Genomic DNA, 22,287 nt, shown 5'->3' with positions numbered 1-22,287 from the left:
CAATACTTGTAGACCTCCGCGTGCCAGAATTTCAAATGTGTTTCTGTTACAGCTGCTCTTGATTTGATGAGATTTTGAGACAATCGCTTAGCAATGATTGGGTGTCTGTTTAGGAAATTTTTGTACCATTTCCTTCCAGGATAGTTATTTGCAAATGGAGTCTTCCTGTTGTTGGCGTTTAAATACAGTTGAATCGAGTGTAAAAGTTGTCTCTTCACCACCGGAAATCCTCGATCCGCGAGACACAGCACCCATTTTTCGATTAATTTCTCTTCCTTCAGTGACAAAACTGTTCCGGGACCTGATTTTTTGCCGATTATTGACTTGCCGGTGATTTTATTGAACAGCGTGGATCTGGGGATGCCATATTTTTTGGCTGCAGCAAACTGAGTTGATCCCTTTTTCACTGCGTTAACAGCCAACAAAAGATGTTCATCCGAATATTTCGCGGTACCCTTCGTTTTCATCTCTGAAAAAGAAAATTTACCGTTCCAAAAAAAATCGTTCATAAATAGTTCCTATGTCCGTTTAAAATTAGGCTTCTCTGCAATTTTCCCAGCGGGTCCTAATTAACAAGCTTTCTTTAATATTTCCACTATCGCAACCATAATTTTTTCGTTTTTAATTAATCGCGTATCAACTAACGGTTTGAATCTAATTTGAATCACTTAATTTGAAATGAAAAACCACTAAATAAACACTAATTACTAGGTCGCCTTTACTTACCTAAAAACTTTACAATGAGAATGGTTTCAGGAGTCAGTAAAATAAAATACGAATTCTGGCAATTTTGTTTATCAAGCGATCGTTTGTTTATGGCAGTTAATAAAAACTGTAAAGCCAGCCTACTTAGACAATCATTTGCCACTTTGATAATAACGACGTTTTGAAAATATTAGACATCGTTCATATGATCAGAGGTTTCGTTCAATATGGGGAATACGTTCAATGATGGGAGCGCTTACGTTAATTTGAAAGATGAGCGTCAATAATCAAACATAAATCACGGAGAGCCGGCTAATATACGGCTGAGCTCCGGAGTTGCCAAAACAGTTCGAAATTATGGAAAAATTCGGTTTTTGGACGTTCGCAGTTTTTGGAAATTTTTGGCAATTCGCCAAAATAGGCACTGATTGTAATCAATTCTTTGGACCATTCTGCGTAAAGGTTTCGGTCAGGCGCTTAAAAAAATCAAAGTAAGTATTTAGACTAAACATTTCTGTAAATCTTTCATTTCCCGCATCTCCTTATATCTGTAGAGTGATCCAGTCATTTTTTCACTGTTCCCCTAAGATTGAAAATCAAAATCGTCCTAATACCAACATTTTCAATCGATACATAAGACATTATTATCTGATAGCAGTTTGGTTCTACAGCAAAAGTGAAAACATAAAACAAATTTTACGCTAACAAAAAACTTATATATACCGTAGCTACAGTCGTAGAGTACTCAACTCAATTCCTAGAAAAATTGGTTTATTTTCATAGAACAATTTGATTGTTCCCCGGACTTAAATAATAATTTCCATTCGTCGATTCTAAATGTAAAAATTAACAAAATAAATGAAAATTGCCTTCGACGAATTATAATTCAAAAAAAAAAAACAAAAGCAGAAAGAAAAACGCGATTAGATACACTACCAAACAGCCATACAGCGCACACAACATATAAAATAATACACAAAAAACCCATACCACCAACACTCTCTCCTATCAATTGAAATATAAAAATATTTTTACCATCAAAAAGATAATTATAAAGAAAAAGAAAAAAAAACTTATTCAGAGAAATATATATATTCTCTACGTACGCGCATCTGTTCGGCGCATAAAATTTTTTAAATTTAAAAATCGGTCCGTCCCATACGATTTTTTGTGTGTTGTGTTTGCTGTTGATTGTTTTTAATAGACCCGATGTACTATCTCGGGTCGATTGTTATATTGAATGTGCGTCGTTCGTATCCGAACCCAACTTTAACTCCGATTATTATTTTTATTAGACGAAGAATATATAATATTTTTACATTTTGCCTTTGTCGTAGTTTCGTGTGTTTATACTTTACACTGTACGAATAAGCATTTTCAAGAGTTTAAGTAAAAATAAAACTCAAATGTTAGTCTTAAAAATATTGTAGACGTATACGAAGGTGCATTTTGTGTTTATGTCAGGCGATTAGATTTTTGTTTTTAACAGCCAGCTAAAATAAAATTCATTTTTCACTCTTTAAAATTCGTTTAAAAATATAAAATTCGCGCAGTTTTTTGTGTGTTGGATTTTGTTGTGTGTGTGGCGAGGTTAAAAAATTAAATAATATTTTGTTGCACGACTCATACTCATGACCGATATGGGCGATTTGGACCGAAGTTTGATAAAGGAATTTTCCTTGGTGCCGGCATTTTACAATAAAGCCAGTCCACATTTCAAAAACAAAGCTTTCATTGAGGAGGCATGGACGGAAATTTCGAAGAAATTGGGCTACGATGGTGAGTTTCACTTGTATTTATAATATCAGAGCAGATAACAGAGAATTCATTGTTGGATAAAGAACAAAACAAAATATCGGAACAAAGGCATAAAAATTGATAAAAAAAAACTTTCTGAGATAAAAAATATAATTTCAGCGTCGTCGGCGATCGATTTCGTTTTGTTTTGAAATTCTTTTTTTTTTCTTTTATACATTTTTCTTCTCTTCATCACGTCGACGACTATGAATTCGTTCGATTTGATGTATATGTTAAAATGTATAATATATATCTGCCTGCGTCCCCTCGTAAATATATGCATATTTAAGCGTTCAGTCTGTATAGAGGAGTAGTAAAAATCCATTCAAATTGGAAAATGCCAAAGAAATGACTTTCCATTTTCTGCGTTCTTACATTTTCCGTTTTTCTTCCATTCCTTATCACCACCCCAGTAACCATGCTAAAAGACCGCATGAATCAACTCCGAAATCGATACAATTTGGAGAAGCGCAAAGTAATTGCACTGAAAGACGATGGCATTCGTAATCCAAAGATCAGCTGGCCCCTGTTCGCCAATTTACGATTCCTGGACAATCATATACGGCCACGCAAATCGTACAAAGGGATGATGCGCAAAGAGGGTTTCCTGTTCGACACGTACAAGGACAAGGATCAAGACTATGTGCCGAATGGGACGCGGGTGCATGCACCGCGTCGTGGACGGCCGCCGCTGCAACGGAAAGAGATTAAAGACGAATCGGCTGATAACGATGTGAATGAATTGTTTCAACGTGAATATGAAACGTAAGTGTTTTGTATGATGAAGACAGGGCTGATTTTTTGTGGAATTTAACGAAACTTTGTGGAATTTAACGAAATTTTGGGAAATTTTATTTAACGAAACTTTGTTAATTTTAACGAATTTTTGTGATTTTGGACGAAATTTTGTGGAATTTAACTTAGCAAAATTTTGTAGAATTTAACGAAATTTTGTGGATTTTTGTGAATTTTAATTTAACGAAATTTTGTGGATTTTAACGAATCCCAATTTCATAAATTTCACAAATAATAGGCCCTGGCTGGATGAAGATGATTTTTTGTCTGTTTATTTACGCTGTGAAATATTTAATTTTTTAGTGAGGATGATGGCGGCAATGATACATCGAATAATGTTGACGATTATCTGAATCCAGCGAATTTCTTGTGAGTAAATTAGCTCAATCATTTTTCCATGTTGTGTTACAATCTCACAGCGCGATAATAATTTATTGAAATAATTTTTGTTTTGTTTTATAGAGAAGATACCGAGAGTGAAAACAACGATATACAGCTCATAACCGATTCAAATGTGTAAGTACTTACAACCATACCATACCACATATATATATAGGCAGCACACTAGTAGATGTTTAAGAGTTTTTTTTTTCTTTCTTTCTATAATTTTAATTTAAACAGAGCTTAGGTAGAGAAACATTTTTATTATTCGAATTTTTTTTGTTTCTTAAAAAAAAAGAATATTTCTGTTTGTGTAGTAGTTGTAATGTTCACAGCTATTGTAGAACTGTGCGCCGGTTGATTTGAGTTGATAAAACAAAAAGGTTGTCTATCTGCTCTGCAGTAGAAACAATTCGGAAACAACAGAAAACCAATTACGATAAGGTTTCGAAGGACCTTAGATATCCTACGCGTTGACTGATCTCCTTTTTTTTTAGAGTGGTAGGAGACGAAGGGAAAACTGTTTCGGAAAACGGCGACCAGGACTTTGATTTTCCGTGATTTTTTTTTAACTCCTGCCACGCCGAATTTTCATTATTTCGACACTTTTTCTTGACTTCCGTGACATCACTCTCCGTGATTTTGCGTGACTTTCTGTGAGTTTTTTTTTTACTTTTTTCACACCACGACTTTCCAGAGCTGTTTCCCCCTCGATGGGAACGGAGTCCATTTTCGAGAAATCATTTTCTTGGAATTTCTAGAAAACTCGTGAATTTCTCAAAGAAAAAAGTCTGGAAATTCAAGAAAAGTTCCAAGATATTTGAGAAATTTTAAGAAATACTGGTTAGGGTCACATACACGTTTGATTTTCACAACATTTTCAAGTTCAGATTTTGCTCAACTTTTTCTGGGTGAATGGTGAAAAATTGTCCGACTCTCAAAATTTCAGGTATTATCAGACAAAGTGTCTAAGCTTCCTTCAGTTATTGTAACCCAGCTGGTTCACTCAAAGAAGCACACTACTTATACGTCATTACACATGGGGTTTGTTACACATGCGTGTGTTGCACCCTATAACGCTCCAGCAGTGTGACTGTATTTGTGGACCAGCTGGTAAAACAGTTGAGATAAACTTCGACACAAATTCGGTTGACATAAACGGTATCAACTCAGAATTCTTGACAATTTATTGAACTAATTGATTGAGCGTCTTGCTTATTTCTTTATTTATTTAAATTTATTTTTAAAAAAATCGGAAATTGGGTAACTAAGACCTTGACCCTGATTGGGCAATGGGCATGACAGACCTTCCAGCAGTAATTTTGTTTTTCAATTTCGCTTTTCTCGTTCAGTTCGTGTTGTCATGTTGATTTAATTTCACGCTTAGATTTTAATAGTCTGAATGAGAAATACATTCACAACCTGTGCCATGGTGCACCTCCAACTAAAATCTCCCAAACCGACTTTGTCATACCAAAATTCTGATCTTCTTGAAAATAGGTTTCCCACTCAAAAAATTGAACTTTTCACCTCCATAGAATTCCTGATTTTGGAATTTAGGCGGCATTGTAATTGTTGTACTTGTCGGTAAGATAATTTAGAGCTATTTGCGGGAAGGGGAAGGAATTTATGGACTTGGTTTCTCCGTGTCTTGGAATTTCAAAATTTTTATTGTATCAGATCAGACTTCCTTTACTGCCTTGTTGTTCTACCACGGGCACCACGTGATATATACGAATTTAACCTTTCAATTCTGCCATGCATATCGCAACCATGGTTTAATTTCACGTTTTCATTGAATCTTTCAAAGTGTTTTCAAAACCAAACTTTTCGAAATTAATTTCAAGAGAAAAATTCAAAAACCAAAATATTTTACCGAAGCCAACTGGAAGGAAAAAGGATATACCTGAAGACGTTTTGTATGCACCGTACCTTGTACGTACCTTTACATCTCATTCTTTTATTTCATATTAACATTTACATAATCCAGCTGGACAAAAGAATGGCAATGAATTTGTTGTTGTTGTTGTTGTTGTTCTTCATTGCATTTAAAGAAGAAGAAAAAATGTTTTTTTTACCTGATTTGCAATAAGGATTACTTCGCACATATGCCCTTTTTTCATACTCACTCAACTGCTTCTGCGAACGATTCCAACAATTATATTGCAAGCAATCAATCCAACATGTGCATGTGCAAACTGCAAACGTATAATCCTTTTTACCAGTCAGGTAAAAGAAACGAACGGCTGAGAGGATTTTTTTTTTGCTTCGACAAAAATAAAAGAGAATTGCACCAGTTGTCTTTTGGTGAAGCAATTGAAATTCTCAACTGTCGTTTTGCAGAACGTATTTCGTATCGTTCACTTGGTTTACTTATTTTAATATGTCCAATTCGAAACAAATCATATCACGTTGGTTGTGTGCTATAAATAGGTATATAAAGACTGAGAGAGCTCGTACATGTCAGTCCCTCATATCTATATGTCGATAGTCGATATGGTTTCACTTATTTATTCTTAGAAGACTCGCTAAGTTTGCACTTCTGCTTCTGAGAAGCGCCCTGTCAATTATCACATGTCGAAATGGCTGAGGCATACAATCCTCATTAACGCCAGAACGAACGTTTTACATGCTTGCGAACATTCAAGTCTTAACATGTAAAGTCAATTACACAACTCGCGATAAATAGTTGAAAAGACTCGACTTCGTGGGGCGAAAGATCGGGGTCTTCCGGAAAATGTATCAGCTTTGATGCCATTTTCCTTGCGCACTTTTAAAATTCTTTTTTTAAATGAGGTCTTTAAATATTTCAAATAAATAGCCTTTCCATAATTCTAATGAAATGTACGAATTTTGCACAATGTTAACTAAAAATCTTTTCTTTATCAATTTTAGCTCAACCAATGGCTACAACCACGACGAACACCAAAAGCCTTCGTTGACTGTACGGAACATCAATTGCCTAAAACGATCTTTGCAAGATTCAGCCGACGACTGTCCATTCCGAGAGCCAAAAATGCCCAAATTGCATAAAGCCCATCGAACGTCCGACAAATTCGAAGCGTTTGGCAATTTCGTGACGGCTTCGTTGCAAGATTTACCAGAAAATAAATCGCTGGAAATTATCGAAAAGTTCACCAATGAAATTGTGAGAGCACTGATACAGAATTGATAGAGAAACAGAGAAACAGAGAGAGAGAGAGAGAGAGAGAGAGAGAGAGAGGCGAGGATTTGACTCGAATGTTCGATTTTCTTTTGTGATCATTTTATTATCAGTGCAAATCAAAGTTTACTTATTCCATTGAATAGAATGATTTAGATGTTAAGTGATCTTGTTGTCGCGTTAAAACGAATGAAGTTTCAGGGTACTCTAATTGTGTTTACCTTTAAATTTACTTCCTCATATTATATATACCTAAGAATGTACTTTACTTTGATTGAGTTTCGAAAACAAAGTAAATCTCCACACAACAAACATAAAGGCGTTTCATCTTTCACATCACGATAGACAAAATGTCGTTTAGATCTGATTTGGAGTGAACAGCATAGCAGTCCAGCTAACAAGCACGAACTGGGAGATATTTTTGAGCCTAATCAACGCACTTCAAGCAAAAGTGCTTTGAGTGACAGCTGCCAAATAGAGTACGAATGGGGATTGTTTGGTAAGGTCTCGACGAGCTCTAGGAAATAATATACAATTCGAAATTGAAGATCAGGGATGACAAAAGCGTTGAAAATGGCAAATATGTCGAAAATACCCTAAAGCTTCATCAAAATTTCGTCGAAATTTCTACAGATGACTTACTGAGATTACTTAATTTATCCACTCTTCAACCTTTGCTTACGTTTACCTCAGTGTAACCGATTTTAATGGACTTATCTTTAACAAAGATTTCTTTAGTTCTACGTGTAAAGGCCCAAACGTAGTTCACCGCTTAGAAAATTATTACAACGGCGATCTAAATAGAGTGACTGCGATTCCAGCTTACCGAGGGGTGAACAAAAAAAAAGAAAAATAAATTTCGACGCTTTCTAATATACTCAATATTATTTGAGTTAAATGAGATTGGGAACAATTTTTAAGGCAACATTACATAGAGTTACACTCGAGAGGAGAGGTGGCATGGTGGCGCTAATCCTAATCGGCACCGAAAAATTACGTGGGCACCCAGACATGTTTAAAAATGACAGCGCCACCATGCCATCTCTCGAGTTTTACTAGTGCGAATAGTGTTTCAATTGACTGTTTGCAAACAGAAGAGTTCCTATAAAAACCTTGAGTTTGAAAAAAGCAACGTGTAGCAACGTATTAAATACAAAAAATACAAATCCTCTAAATTGTCAAACGGATACTGCATGAACAAATTTCTTAATCTATAGGTTTGTTCCAAATAATTTTAAACGCGAACTTTGACAACCCGAAAAACGACGATTTCAACCACAGAGGTGAGCATAGCCTAATGCTTTACGTAAACGTAAATGGAGCGTAAACGGCGTTAGAGGATATCAAGCAAAAAGGTCAACAAATTTCTTTTTAAGCTTTTCGTTAAAATTTTCGTCAAGTTGCCTTCTGTGGATAAAATTTGACAATTCGAAATGACCTTGGAACAAACCAATTCTATCTCAACTCCACTCTACCTGAGAGTACGGTTTGCCATTTTTCGAAAGATGTCGCTGCAACAAACTCGGTGTCAACTGAAAAATAATTAATCTTTTACTCAACGTATTTCAGTCAAATGAATTGCCACCGTATAGCACATGACTCCGGAACAGTAATCAGTCTTTGAATCGGCCCAATATTTTCTTGGAGAATAGAGATAAAAGGGTTTGAAAAAACGTTTGCTGATTAATGTTCCGCAGTCCTGAGGTCATGTGCTGTACGATGACAATTTATTTGACTGAAATACGTCGAGTAGAAAATTAATTATTTTTCTGTTGACATTCGTTGAATCTTACTATATCGGTAGACTCGACAGAGAATAGATGAAAGTGAATTGATGCCGTAATCCCTACCCAGATGCGAATAGAAATTTAAATCTCTTCTGTTCGAGCGACAATTTTCTTTAAAACAAAAATTTGAAAGCCATCAGGTATATCACGCTACTGATGGCATGCACCTCAATTTTCCGCAATCACCTAGTGGTTGTACGTACATATACTTTTCACCCTCTCTATAGGTTTCAGTGCTTGCGTAATTGAATATCTATTTTCAACTAACAACGTCGTGGTAACACGTGGTAACAGATTTATGGACAGAGTTTAATATCAGTGTCGAAAATCGATATCTTTCCGTGTGCAATTGAAGGGAAATTTATGTGAAGCTACCACACACATGAAAAGCGTTTGTCACACACGCATATCTATGTGTAGCAAAATGAAATTGACCAAACACAAAACATTAACAAGAAAAAACTCACATGGAAACAGCTTTTACTGTAACGAATGCGGTGGACTTCAGCTGATTTTATCAATGAAACTTATTCAGTTGTACGTATGATGTTACTGGATCAATACACTTAAAGCTCTTTCATATTCCGCAAAACCAATCCGGAAAAGGGAAACAAAATACGGTTGTCGTTAAAGGTGTAGTTACTGTTGACCGTGTCATTGATAATGAATTTACTGCAGTCGAACCGAAAAGTCAACAACTGTGTAATACGCTCTTGAAAGTTATGCCCAATAATGACAAACGACAGCTTAATAATTCGGTGAATCAATTCGAGTACACGGCCAGTATTGTTTGTCCGAGAACGCCAGTCATATTTTCAACGAGTCACGGAATCCATTTACGAACCAGTGAAGCCACCAGCATTAACGGTTATGGTTCGACAAAGTACCGATTGCAATTTTGCGATTTGGAGCGATGGCAACGTAATGGGAACAAAGTGAATTCGATTGGACTGAGTTCAGTTGTTGATAATACGAAAAGTGATAAAGTGAAAGGCGAAGTTCTGAAGCAGAAAGCGAAAGGCGTTACGTTTGTGTCGGAATCAGCGGGTAGTTCGTCCGCTTCTAATGTTAGTAAATGAACCGATTCGTCCGGATAATTGCAATAAAGCGAGGAGGTAACTAAAGTTTAATTACTCTCGTCAAGCTCGTTGGTTCCAATAGCCAAATTGTCGACCCAGAAGTTTATAATTTCTCGTGTCCCCTTAACTCAAACCGTTAAGTTTTATGAACCCTTTCAGTCCTGTATGATCCTAACAGTTCCGTCCATAATTTGGCGCCAGGGGCAATTCTTAAATGGACGCCAAGTGTAAAAATGTTGGGCACAAAATGTAAATTTTCTACGTGACTCGTTTTGTAGACTCAGACGACACATTCTTTTCCAAATTCAATTACCCTTTTTGACCATTTTCCTAATATAAGCGGCAGCTTTGAGCTTTTCGTATACACATTATAGTGCTCGTACATCCATTGCATCGCAACAAAACCCATTAATTAAAAAAAATCAATGAAATGCCAAGCTTACCACAGACGAATGAACATCAACCACTTCATCAAAATCGTTGATTCCACTTGTGGCTTTTCAGTCGTAAACAAATTAAAATCCATCATGGAATATGCCGTCTTCACAGGCAGCAGACTTGCACTAATTATATTCTCACATAGTGGATGTTTTCTGCAGTCAACATCACTGTTCTTTCTCGACATTTCAAGTCGAAATTGAACTTGTACGTAACACCATGGGCAACCATTAAATCGTCAAGAGTATTTAGTTCCATTCGAATTACTGTGGGTTAATAAAGCTTGGTGTGCTGTTTGTAGCAGGTTTTGTGAGACCCAAAATATTTCATTTATATTCGGCTTTACTCATTCTATGAGTACGTATAGATGTAGGACGAGAAACACGCTGTAGTCTACTCGATTTGAAATGTATTTACAGAAGTGAAATGAAATCAAATTATTTGAACGTTCACATAATCCACGCGTGTGATGATAGGGGGTAATTATGAGGCTTCTCGCAGCAATTTGCTCTATTCATATTTTCTTTAATTATCGTTGAAAGGATATTCGAGCAGAAATTAATAGCTCAAATCACAAATACATAATTTAACGACCATGGAGTGGTTAACAATGTAAATTGCGTCCAGGCTAAGTGCCTGATGTCAGAATTTCAACTCCCTTTATTTACGAACACTTCCGAACCGAGGTGTTGAGATTTGCATTACGTTTTCAGACGCTACAGTGATTTTCACATTATCTCCGAAGCTCACAAAAAGTGGTACCGAAAGTCATTTACTATCACATAAAGTCAACAGTCCCAAATAGTCATACATAGACGAAATGCGTATTTTTGTCCCTGAAGCATGTAATGGTTATTTCGAGTTTGAATTTCATGTTTCTCTCCGAGATGAACATATAATTTTTCATTCGTGCGGCGTGAATAGCCTCATTTTCTCCACTCAAATGAGTGCCTTTCGATGACAGTTCAGGTGCGAAAATGTTTATTTTCTTACATCTTGTTTATCCCATGAAGTGAACAAGAGTTTTTCTTTGCAACTGTCCTTTTGTTACCATTTTTCAAAACCAAAACAAAGTGACAGTTCGAGGAGCAAAATCTGTCCCACATACTTCCATTGACGTCTATTGGTCACCAATAGCAAATAGTACCTGTCTTAATGTTTCCCCCTCATGACAGTTGCTACGAGCTTGTTCGTCCCATCGGAAAACAAGAGTTGAGACAAATTTCTTCCTTGAACTGTTATCAGATAGAGTGTCAACAATACACCATCTTCTCGTCGCATTTGAATAGCGAAAATATGGTTATCAGTCAAAAAACCCTTAAAGGGTAAATGTGACGCAAGTCCTTTATCTTACTTACAAAATAACTGCTATCGCTGAGGGTGACGCATTGTGCGCCGTACGTAAAAGTTTTATCAACAAAAAATTGACTCAAAAAATTTGTGATTGAAAATTTTCCGAAAAGAAATTTGCGTTACAAGCGGCAGATGATTCGGTTTTCTTACGTTTCAATTGTTTCAGTACATTTTTAACCATTTTCCTAACAATAGTTTCCTCAACATCTGACATTGGTGACGAAAATTTCTTTTCGGAAAATTTTCATTCACAAATTTTTTGGGTCAATTTTTTGTTGATAAAACTTTTGCGTACGGCGCACAATGCGTCACCCTCAGCGATATCAGTTATTTTGTAAGTAAGATAACGGACTTGCGTCACATTTACCCTTTAAGGGTTTTTTGACTGATGTAACCACTTTTGTAAGTATGTTATTTCGACAACATCAAAAAACCTTATGAAAAAAATCTAGAAAAATCAGTCTGAATCCCAAAATCTAGAAACCAATCCATCGAAACATCCGATGCAAGTTGGAATCATCTGTCATCCCAAAATTTAGTAACCAACCTTGGAACACCTCACTCATATCGAAAATAATCCATAACCATCAAAAAACCGGTGGAAATTAGGTAGTGCTGTAAATATGCTCTGTCGTCCACCAAAAAAATTAACATTTTTGGTAGCGGACTTGCGTTACGCCCGCTTACTAACGTGCGAATAAAATGAAATTGTACCAACCATACCGAAGCACTTTTCTTTAATTTTCCCCCGTAAATGACATGTGCGCTACTGCGCTATGCAAAACTTTACACACATTTCTCTCTCCCATCTCTCCCACAAAAGTCTCTCGCTCGATGTTCACACATTCCCCTCTGGATGCATGATTTGGATGCAATTCGTGATACCCATTCATCTGAGCTCAGTTATCATTGATAATCTCGGAACGATGTTGTTGTGCTGCGGTCGGTGAATTTTAATCGTTCGTGGAGCATATTTTCTCTCTATTCCGTTGTTTGACTATAATTCATATTTTGTTGGCTGGAAAAATTTCAATTTATCATTGGCACAACACTAACGCGCTATTCGGATTATCCGAATGTATGTGATAATACGGGCGGTTTGTCAACATTCAGCAAAATCGATATGAATGACATACGAGCACGTCCCTAAGGTTTATATATATTGGAAGCTCCAATATCCGAAGATCCGAAGTGTATCGATTTTGCTATCAAAGGTGTTTTGATTGCGAAAGTGAACTTTTTAACGTTAATATCGGCCGGTTGGATTAACAAAGGTAAATTAAACGGCTTTCTTGCCTGCAAATTGTTTTATTTACCTGTTAAGTGTTATGTTGATGGCACACAGTATCATGGGAAAGTCATAAAAGTGACTGTGTGACTTCATAAATTAAAGTACTTCATATGCAAGTTAAATAGTAGCATGTAGAAGGGAGGGATTCCTTGATGAATGTTCGTTGATTAGATCTAGTTTACCGAATTATTAAATTGAAAGCTTCCAAATAATCGGAAATATTTACCCTAATTTTTATAGTTGGCATGCAAGGCACTGTAAGGAAAATTTCATATCCCTGCTCAAAGCAAAATTCCCAATTTTTGACTCCTTGATGAAAATTCTGTAATCGATATCAGCCCTATGTTGCCAAATCAACAATTGTTGTGAGGTAGGTGTGATAATCCTACTAGACCGAAAGAAAAAGTTCTTCGCTGGAAAATCGCACAATTCGTTTTTTTCTCACACAAGAGACATCGGGGTCGGGACTGGCTCAAAAAAGCCTTCCGTTCGGGCGACTTTTTCCAATTAGGCCCTCGATTCGTATGACTGATTAATATTGTGTAACTTACACAGTGTAAGTGAATAACACAGTTCCGCCACATCACATGGACAATTGGGACATTTCCAATCGAAATTTTCCTACTGAGGCCTTTCTGTTACATTTTTTTTAAATTCCAATTTTCAAATTTTTCTACTTTCTGTTCATTTTTCTTCGATTTCCTAACGAAATTTTCCTACTGAGACCTCTTTCCGAGCCTTTTTGTTATTTTTTTTCGATTTCCAATCGAAATATTCCTATCGCCCGAACGCCCTTTATTGCCAGTCCAGGCCTGAGAGACGTAAAGGAAAAACTGTAGCTTCCATCAGATCCATAAACCGTCATGTTCTGTTTATTGATAAAGTAAGTCGAGCTAATATTTGGCTTTAAGAATTTTTTCCTTTAACTCATTTAAACTACCAACAAGGAGAACAAATTGTAACTTCACATTTAAGAGTCATATCGCCAAAAACTTCAGGCGGTTGGGGGACTAGAGCTCTCCGATTTTAATGAGTGATAGCTCGTTGGATTCGAACACGTATCTTTCATTTTTTTGAAGAAAACAAAATATTTTCGGCGTTCAACAGTAAAGACATCTCAGAGGAACCCGATAGGCCCAATATTTGCTACGTTATAGGAGTTTGAAAAAACGATATGATCAAGTGAGAGCAGACGGGTTTTCACGTTCTATCACGTAGCAAATATTGGTCCGATTGAAAAACTAATGTTTTGAACTCCACTTTATTTGACTAAAATCCTACAAGAAAAATTTAATAATTTTTCTCTTGATGCTACCAACACTGGATCTGGTGTAACGATAAATATCCGCGACATAGCAAAGCGTATTTCTATTGATAAGATAAAGGAATAGTAGACGATAAAAAAAGACTGCCGTAGAACCGTTCCAGACGATGTTCCAGCAGTTGGTCCCCCAGACCCAGAAAGAAGGAAAAAATATGCATTTTGGCAACACTTTTTTCAAAGACTTCTGTAGGCTTTCAACACAACAGCACTGAGTTCATTTATATGTGGAACGATAGTGGGTGAGGCCAGGAACAAAACCCCTTACTCAGTTCCGCCGAAAATCAATGCTGCAGGGAAGTCGGACTCGTTTATATAGTAAAAAAAGGAATTTCGCGCCGTGCGAGATTCCTACATTAGAGGTGGAATCTCGCGCCCATACATTTTTGGTTTTACATTTGGAATTTTCTCAATTTAAAGAAAAAGTAAAAATGGGTGCGACCTCTATTTTCAGCATTTTTCAACCAACTGAATATTGGTATATTGGGTGCGAACTCGTTTTTGATCACTCGGCTCGGCACCAACTATTTCGGTATTTCGGAATTTTGGTCTCTAACGATCATGAACTCATAAAGTGCTACACAAAAAAGGAATTTTACCATTTGTGGATTGAAAGTTCTACACACTGTTCAATGGAAATTTTGTATTCTAATCTTAAGATGGATATCCATCCGGATGTTCGAGTTCAATTTTTTTTTTGTTGAACTCAAGATGCATTTTACAGAAAACTAATTAAACCTTCACGATCTTCAGGTGATTTTCCCGCATTCTTTATGCCATAAATTGAAATGTTAGCCACAAAGTGCTCACTGTTCAAGTCATAAACAACTGAATTGAATTCTCTTTCGCCGATGTACGTTCCATTAATTAGGGCCATTGCTGTAGGTGACTGCATGCAAATATAAAAAATTGAATTAGAAACAATTTCGTTTTGGCAAGCGTTGACTAGATACTGACACTGAACGAAAACGCCACATACGTAATGTAATCTGTACCAGAATATTCAAAGGATCTGCTTGGAAAACGACTTGCATTTGTGACGTTGCGGCTCTTGAAATGTATCAATTCATCGCCTTTCAGTCGCATACCCATCGAAGTACCGAATGGCCTTTGCGCCGATCTTGCACTTTTCGAGTGTATGATAGTCATACTTTTTGTTGCCTCCATGTCAAGGTATTTACTACTATTTGATCCATACATTTTCATAGTTGCCGTCACGTTCGTCGTGTCGTTGATGGTAATTTTCGCAAAATAATGGGCAACAGGTAATGTGAAGTCAAAGTAAGGATGTTTTTGATTTCCGCTAATAGCATGTATAATACCGGTACTGGGTGACTATAAAATTTCAAATATTCTATCAAATCATCGGGCTAAGTTTTCAAGGACGATCTTACATTGACGTCGAATTCAATTTTTGTCACCGGTTTCAGAAACGAGCCGAAGTATTTGAAAATGATCGTATAGCTTTTCGGTTCACTGGTTATGCTGTCTATCAGTACGGCTTCATGATATATTTTACTAGCTACAATTCAAATGTTTTCTTATTAGATTGCGCATTGAAACTGTATTTGATCGAGTATAAGACACAAAACAATCGAATCCAATACCGTTCATTGTCGCTTAACAACTTACATCTGTGCAGAAACGTTTTGTAGATATGTTTGTCTGCTACACAAAAGCTTATGGAAACAGTGAGAATTATCACAGTAATCACGTTGAAAGTTTTCATGTTTGTTAGCCGGGCAGATTGAGACCACTGAGTGAAAAATGTCATTCGCTGTTTCGCAGTTGACCTTTGACTTTTTCGAGATATTTTTTTATAAAAAGCAGCGCCGTAGCTAGGGTGGGCTCAAAATGAAAAAGAAGCGGAGCGAGCAAGAAAATTTTGCTATTTTCAACTTTCAAAACGTTGTACTTCTCAATCTTCTAGTGACAAAAAAATTACCATTTTTCGCAATTAGTTGCATCAGTATGGTCTCTCAGGGTGCGCTGAGCACACCTGGGCCCCAATGCAGCTACGGCTCTGATACCAAGAAAGATGTCCAGAGCAGAAAAATAATAAGCTGATATGATTGCAGTCTGTATGAGTGTATTCTATGTTCGAGCATTACCTCCTCATTATTTTCTAGTTCTGTATATCAACTGAAGAGATTCTTATGAATTGCATTTAGTGGTTTACAGTTCTCTACAGTTGATCACAGTCTTATTAGCATAGAATTACACCATGCTATGAAAAATCTTTGGAAGAAGTCGCACCCAAAACGGTAAAGTTAAATTTATTTTTGAAGTTAAGAATGATTTCTGCAAACATTTTTTTGATTTAGATGAAAATTCTGATTGTTGAATTTTGTCTTAGTGAAGTAAATCTACATCCTACGTGACGGTATTTGTGTGCCAGTTTTGGAGAGCTTTCGACTTCTTTTGGATTCCATTTTAAAATGAAAGCTATACGATGCTAACAAACAAATCACACTTCACGTTGTCTTAGCTGAACAAGGCAAAATTGTATGGCCCATGATTTTTGAAATAAGAAGTTTGCCATTTATGTCTGCCAACTGGTTTTAAGGACTTGGAACAGGTCGATTTCGACTTGACCTGGAACCTGAAACAGTCGACCAGAAAAAGATTCAGGTCACGTGCTCGGAAAATTATCTCAACCTGACCAGACCTGATATACCTTTGACCTGCAAAAGATTTGAAAATTTCACCTGAAGTCTCCAAATCCACAAAGTCTGTCACACCTGAAGCGCCTCCGCCTCATACTAAAATACAGAACATAATGTAGACGAACTGCAGACAAAGTTATCCGCAACGAGTGAAATTTTTAAATCATTTTTTGTCAGTGTGACGTGAAAATTTACATCACCTGGCTTCGGATTGAAAACGACCTGACCTGATTCCAAGCCTTAGCTCTAACAGTTTAAAATAGAGGCACAGAGCCAGGTCCAATCCGAAACAATTTTTAACTTTCGATGCTTTCAGGGATGATTAGAGTATATTCTCAGCGAAGAGATAAAGACATTTTTACTTCAGTTTCCGATAATTTAATTTAAAAAATGTATCCCTTTAGGGCCACATTGCATCTTTTTATCGGTATGCAATACCCTCGGGCGGTAGTCCGCAAATCATGCGGCAGGCAAACGATGCTTATTCTGTCCAGCGCATCCATATTCCTCATATGCGTTTGGGCGTTAATAGCATTTTACACCACTGAGACCAGGCCTACAACAAGGGAAGCTACATCTCATCAAGTAAGTGACACAAACTTTTTATTCTAAAATACCTGTTTCATGAAGCTCTGCAAACAAATTCGTAGAGCTTGAACAAGGACACAGACATTTATGCCAAATATGGTGGAATTTACAACAAAAATGGTGTTAAATATGTACCGCCCACGAGAAGTCCATACATTAGCAGTTTGTCGCGTTACAAAGACCAACTGAAATATCTTGACACGAGCTTTTTCAGCAAAGATTCGGAAAAAATTCTAAAGACCTTGGATGTGCCATTCAGGGACGAAATGATACTTGGTAGAGAGGCCGAACGCATTCGACACTCGGCTGAGTTGCAAGTAATAAAAAAAAAATTATTTCCAAACGACGATGACAACTTAACTGCATTCCCTTTTATAGCGTCAGTACGAACACGAACTACAAAGGCTGGGCGTTCCAATCATTGCTGGAATCGGTCGTGGAGGACACGCACCACCGAACCAACGTTTGGTTCATTTAGACTTAAAGGGAGCTCCTCCCAAAATCAGCTATCTGAAACGATTGCTGCCAATTTTCAAGTCACTTGGTGCTACCGGACTGTTACTCGAGTACGAGGACATGTTTCCATATTCATCGTCGCTCCGTAATTTATCAGCCAAAAATGCTTACTCAACCACCGACGTTAAAGAGTTACTACATGCAGCTGCAGCTGTCGGACTTTCGGTTATGCCGTTAATACAAACGTTTGCACATCTTGAATTCGCGTTGAAATTGCCCGATTTCCAACATTTGCGCGAAGTTCCCGAATCGCCTCAGTCGATTTGTCCAAGTCTAAATGCGTCACTCGTTTTCATCGAAGAAATGATGGCACAAGTGGTTGACATGCACCAAACGACATCGTTGCCAACAACATCGAGGGATCCACTCGTTCAGATGATGGACATTGATGACGACTTGCTGACGCCTAACTTTACGCATCTTCACATTGGTTGCGATGAAGTATTTCGTATGGGTGAATGTCCGCGGTGTAAGAGCAGAGGAACGGATGAATTATTTCTGTCGCACGTCCGGACTGTGGCCAATATTGTTAAAAGACGTTGGCCACATTTGAAAATTGTTATTTGGGACGATATGCTGCGACGAATGCACACCAACGATCTGCAAAAATCCGGCATCGGCGATCTAGTTGAACCGATGATTTGGGTCTATGCCGAGGTACGTATTCCGACGCAAAGAAGTGAACCAATTTGACGCTTCCATTTCTCACCAAATCTTTCCATAATTTCAAGGACGTTTATCGATTCATCCCGTCTCAGACCTGGGAAAAGTACGCGTCAGTGTTCCGGACTGCATGGATCGCTTCCAGTTTTAAAGGAGCACATGGGGAACAGTTAATTATTCCACCAGCTCGTCGACATTTGGAGAATAACCTGGCGTGGCTAGCTGTATTCCAAAGTGAAGGAGCACGATTCTCGCAAGGTATCAGCGGATTCGCCTTGACCGGATGGCAGCGATACGATCATTTCGCTGTTCTATGTGAACTGCTGCCGGTATCAATGCCTAGTCTTGCCATCTGTTTGAGCACCGTTGCGAAAGGTTACTTCAACGTGGAGGTGGGGAACAACGCCATTTTCAGTGCTCTCACCTGTCCGGAACCAGCATCTGAAAGACTTATCCATCGACCATGGATGGAACTGCATCAAGATTCAAAACTGAGTAGTTTTTCGAAGTGTATGTTCCCTGGCAGTCCGATCTTTCGGTTCGTACATCATTTGACAGCGGTCACAAGCGAGACCCGAGAGTACATTGACTCGTTGAAGTATAAAAGAGGTTGGATGACCGAGTACAACATTCGCCACAATTTTAGTTCTCCGATACGTGTTGATGAGTTGACTGCGGACGCAATGCGATTGAAAAATTCGCTTGACACACTGGCGAATAATGCAAATGAGGCCATGCACGATGTGTACGACAAGTGGACGATTAAGGAATTTATTGAGTTGCACATAAAGCCTTTGATGGACGAACTGAACGACATAGAGAAGAAAGGTAGCATTTTGTCACAATTTAAGGTATGGCCTCGGCGTCCGTTACCGTATCAGTTAGAACGAAAGTAGATTAGCGTGTCACAAAATTAGCGTAACAAAATCAACAGAACTTTCGGTTTCGTTAAACGGGATAAAAAATGAGGAAAGAATGTGGGATGGGGTGGGTTTGATTTTGTACATTTTTGAAGATGAAAAGTGATCGATTTTCATTTTCGTTAAAAAAAAGGTTTCGCCTCTGTTACGCAGCCCGAGTAAATGAAATCAAATCGATTATTCGTTCGCAATAGATCCTTTCAGTCTACTCAATTGTAAGAATTTTCACGATTCGATGTGAGGTCACAGAATCTATTGTTTTTGTAAGAAAGAAAAATCAAAATTGAGCCGCTCTAAAATGGTCTATTGATCCTACATATCGTGTATACCACCGTGAAATAGAGAGATTTTGTTGTGAAAAAATGGACTGATTTTTGTAGAGACGATTCAATTGAACACTTTATTGAACTTACGTCGTAGAGTGCCGGTTGAATAATTTAGTCCATCGTAATTAACAAGTACCGCTGCGTTGAAGTAGTACACTTTGCGGAAGCGAAATAAAATGCACTCAGTGCATAGTGTGCTTCATCACACCTAACGCATTGAATGGTTCTTTCAGCAAAGTATACCTTCTGCCTCAGCGATGCAATTTTTAAATTTTGAATCCCTTTCAGACTAGCCTGAGAGTCTCTGTGCGTGTACATATCATTCGATTATAAGGCCACAATTTGAATAGTTACACTGAAAAGTCGAAAATTTGACAAGTCCGGCTCCACCAAATACATATAAACATTGAAGGTAATGCAAACCCTCAGCGGATCAGAGAAAATACGGATCCCGACTCTCATTTCATTTTTGTGATGTTGCCATCGTCATATTTTCTTGTGACTAATGTTGAAGCTAAGTTTTGCTAAGTTTTGTATGGAATCCAACTCATCTCAACACTAGTTGCAACTTAACGCAATCGAATTCGGTTTGCGTGCCACGTGACAAAACTAAATTCACCTGAAACCAGGAATCCGTGCGTAGCCGAAGTTATACTTTCAGGTGAATTTAATTTTGTCACGTTCCACTGCGTAAAGTTGCAGCTAGTGTTGAGAGTGTTGAGTTCGATTCCATACAAAACTTAGCAGGTGCAACCACATTAATCACAAGAAAATATGGCGATGGCAACATCACAAAAATGAAATGCGAGTCGGGATCCGTATTTTCTCTGCTGATGCAAACCACATTCAGTGTTTGATAAGGACGACATGTCTTTAAAAGCATAATTTTCGACACCAGTTGGACTTTTTAACTACAATCGCTAAACCGAACTGGTGTGCATACGTTATTTTGCACCAGCTGGTCCCATTTGGAATTGTATGTGACCAGACCAGCTGGTGCAAAATAACGTATGCACACCAGTTCGGTTTAGCGATTGTATGTGAAACTGAGTGAAACACTTGCTACTCACTGACGGAGATAAACAGTAACATATGGGTTAGGGCGCTTTAAAAGCCTGTGGAGGAAGAGAAACGCGTTGTTCACTCGTCTATATCCAAAACTGGAATGATTTATTTCTATCAATAAGCCTCGTATATAAAGGGATCTAAATGTGCACTGCGACTAGTTACAATTCAATAGACTACTTTGACCTGACCACCACAGTACTTCCCCTCCAAATTTTCGTTAATCTGAAAGATCCAATAATTCTCGTTCCAAGTCGCTGCTCATTGCGGCGTCCTCTGGAGCTGCCGATTGTTGCATGTTTGGAATTGGTTCTTGTGGCGGCGAGAGTGTCAATTGTTCCGCATGTTGACGAACCAAAAATTCACATTCCGGCGGGCAGGAACGAGGGTCAGCCGCTTTGCCAAACTGACGATGATTGCGGCAAATTGTAGTATCGATTGGTCTGTCCATGGCCGCATTCAAAACTTGTCGCATTCTAGATGGTTGGTGTGAGTGACCATTCATAATGCCATCTAGAATGCGACAAGTTTTGAATGCGGCCATGGACAGACCAATCGATACTACAATTTGCCGCAATCATCGTCAGTTTGGCAAAGCGGCTGACCCTCGTTCCTGCCCGCCGGAATGTGAATTTTTGGTTCGTCAACATGCGGAACAATTGACACTCCCGCCGCCACAAGAACCAATTCCAAACATGCAACAATCGGCAGCTCCAGAGGACGCCGCAATGAGCAGCGACTTGGAACGAGAATTATTGGATCTTTCAGATTAACAAATGTGAAAGTGACAGCACGGACATTTTGTGTCTTAGGTAGGGTGACAAAGTAGTGCGGTGTTAATGACTGATATGCAAATGCACATGTAGACTTTGACTTCCGGTAAAAGGAACTGTCTTAGGCCGAAAATGGATATAGATTTTTCTGATTAGTAATCCAGTGTGTTGCCACGTCGAACACTTGTGCATTGGACTTTTTGTACTGTTTTTTATGACCATACTTTCTACTGAATCTAAAATGATTACGTTACGTTACATTAGAGCTGTTAGAACGATTTTCTGTCTTGAAAAGTTATAATAAATTTAACGGAAAAAATTTACTGTGATCCAAAAATTGAATTTAGAAATGAAAAATTATCGGGAATCAACTTTCAAAATTTTATATTCCACCCTGTTATCCATTGGAAATAGTATGAAACAATATTTATAAAACCGGAAATGAGATTTCATTTAACACATTGCATAGCGACGAGAAAGAGACTAAATTTAAAATTTTCCTCTCAAGCCTGACAGTTAAAGAAAAGAAAAATTAAAGTTAAGTCTCTTTTGCGTTACTATCTGCATCTGTAGCTGGAGTAACAGTCGAGTCGAGCTTCAAAAAAATCAACACTAGCCTGTTTCTAATTTACTTTACTTCGTCACTAATTTAGAAAATGT

The 22,287-nt window shown here is 37.7% G+C and overlaps 3 protein-coding genes across 4 annotated transcripts; 2 read left to right on the top strand and 1 right to left on the bottom strand.

The window, feature by feature from the left end:
• Window positions 1-1,944: 1,944 nt before the first annotated feature.
• On the top strand, window positions 1,945-7,149 carry LOC119074416. Its single transcript, XM_037180545.1, has 5 exons — window positions 1,945-2,484; window positions 2,916-3,267; window positions 3,601-3,666; window positions 3,760-3,813; window positions 6,574-7,149. The coding sequence occupies exons 1-5, from the start codon at window positions 2,337-2,339 to the stop codon at window positions 6,848-6,850; spliced, it is 897 nt and encodes a 298-aa protein (XP_037036440.1). The 5' UTR covers window positions 1,945-2,336; the 3' UTR covers window positions 6,851-7,149.
• Window positions 7,150-8,892: 1,743 nt separating this feature from the next.
• On the top strand, window positions 8,893-19,819 carry LOC119074409 (hexosaminidase D). Of its 2 annotated transcripts, none has more exons than XM_037180531.1 (5): window positions 8,893-9,743; window positions 17,181-17,361; window positions 17,427-17,681; window positions 17,743-18,537; window positions 18,612-19,819. In XM_037180531.1, exons 1-5 carry the CDS (start codon window positions 9,694-9,696, stop codon window positions 19,437-19,439), a joined length of 2,109 nt encoding a protein of 702 aa, XP_037036426.1. In that variant the 5' UTR covers window positions 8,893-9,693; the 3' UTR covers window positions 19,440-19,819. The 2 variants fall into 2 exon arrangements, with proteins under 2 accessions (XP_037036426.1, XP_037036427.1); XM_037180532.1 differs by lacking the exon at window positions 8,893-9,743 and adding an exon at window positions 12,422-12,772.
• On the bottom strand, window positions 14,666-15,854 carry LOC119074419. The gene is made up of 4 exons (XM_037180548.1): window positions 15,743-15,854; window positions 15,505-15,632; window positions 15,068-15,445; window positions 14,666-14,999 (listed from the first exon to the last, which is right to left on the bottom strand). The coding sequence occupies exons 1-4, from the start codon at window positions 15,837-15,839 to the stop codon at window positions 14,829-14,831; spliced, it is 774 nt and encodes a 257-aa protein (XP_037036443.1). The 5' UTR covers window positions 15,840-15,854; the 3' UTR covers window positions 14,666-14,828.
• Window positions 19,820-22,287: the final 2,468 nt, after the last annotated feature.

The sequence above is a fragment of the Bradysia coprophila genome, unplaced genomic scaffold (assembly GCF_014529535.1).
Source record: "Bradysia coprophila strain Holo2 unplaced genomic scaffold, BU_Bcop_v1 contig_151, whole genome shotgun sequence".
In the NCBI taxonomy this organism is placed as follows: Eukaryota; Metazoa; Arthropoda; class Insecta; order Diptera; family Sciaridae; genus Bradysia; species Bradysia coprophila.
Note: the sequence above shows the minus strand (reverse complement) of the source record. Positions and strands in the feature narration are given on the sequence as shown.

Excerpts from the sequence above, each read along its gene's own strand:
- LOC119074416 (XM_037180545.1), top strand. The coding sequence starts at position 2,337 with ATGACCGATATGGGCGATTTGGACCGAAGTTTGATAAAGGAATTTTCC. Across the intron at positions 2,485-2,915 it reads GAAGAAATTGGGCTACGATG|TAACCATGCTAAAAGACCGC; the intron begins GTGAGTTTCACT and ends TCACCACCCCAG. Across the intron at positions 3,268-3,600 it reads TTTCAACGTGAATATGAAAC|TGAGGATGATGGCGGCAATG; the intron begins GTAAGTGTTTTG and ends TTAATTTTTTAG.
- LOC119074409 (XM_037180531.1), top strand. The coding sequence starts at position 9,694 with ATGTTAGTAAATGAACCGATTCGTCCGGATAATTGCAATAAAGCGAGG. Across the intron at positions 9,744-17,180 it reads AATTGCAATAAAGCGAGGAG|GGCCACATTGCATCTTTTTA; the intron begins GTAACTAAAGTT and ends GTATCCCTTTAG. Across the intron at positions 17,362-17,426 it reads GGGAAGCTACATCTCATCAA|AGCTTGAACAAGGACACAGA; the intron begins GTAAGTGACACA and ends ACAAATTCGTAG.
- LOC119074419 (XM_037180548.1), bottom strand. The coding sequence starts at position 15,839 with ATGAAAACTTTCAACGTGATTACTGTGATAATTCTCACTGTTTCCATA. Across the intron at positions 15,633-15,742 it reads CAAAACGTTTCTGCACAGAT|CTAGTAAAATATATCATGAA; the intron begins GTAAGTTGTTAA and ends TTTGAATTGTAG. Across the intron at positions 15,000-15,067 it reads ATGTGGCGTTTTCGTTCAGT|TCACCTACAGCAATGGCCCT; the intron begins GTCAGTATCTAG and ends ATTTGCATGCAG.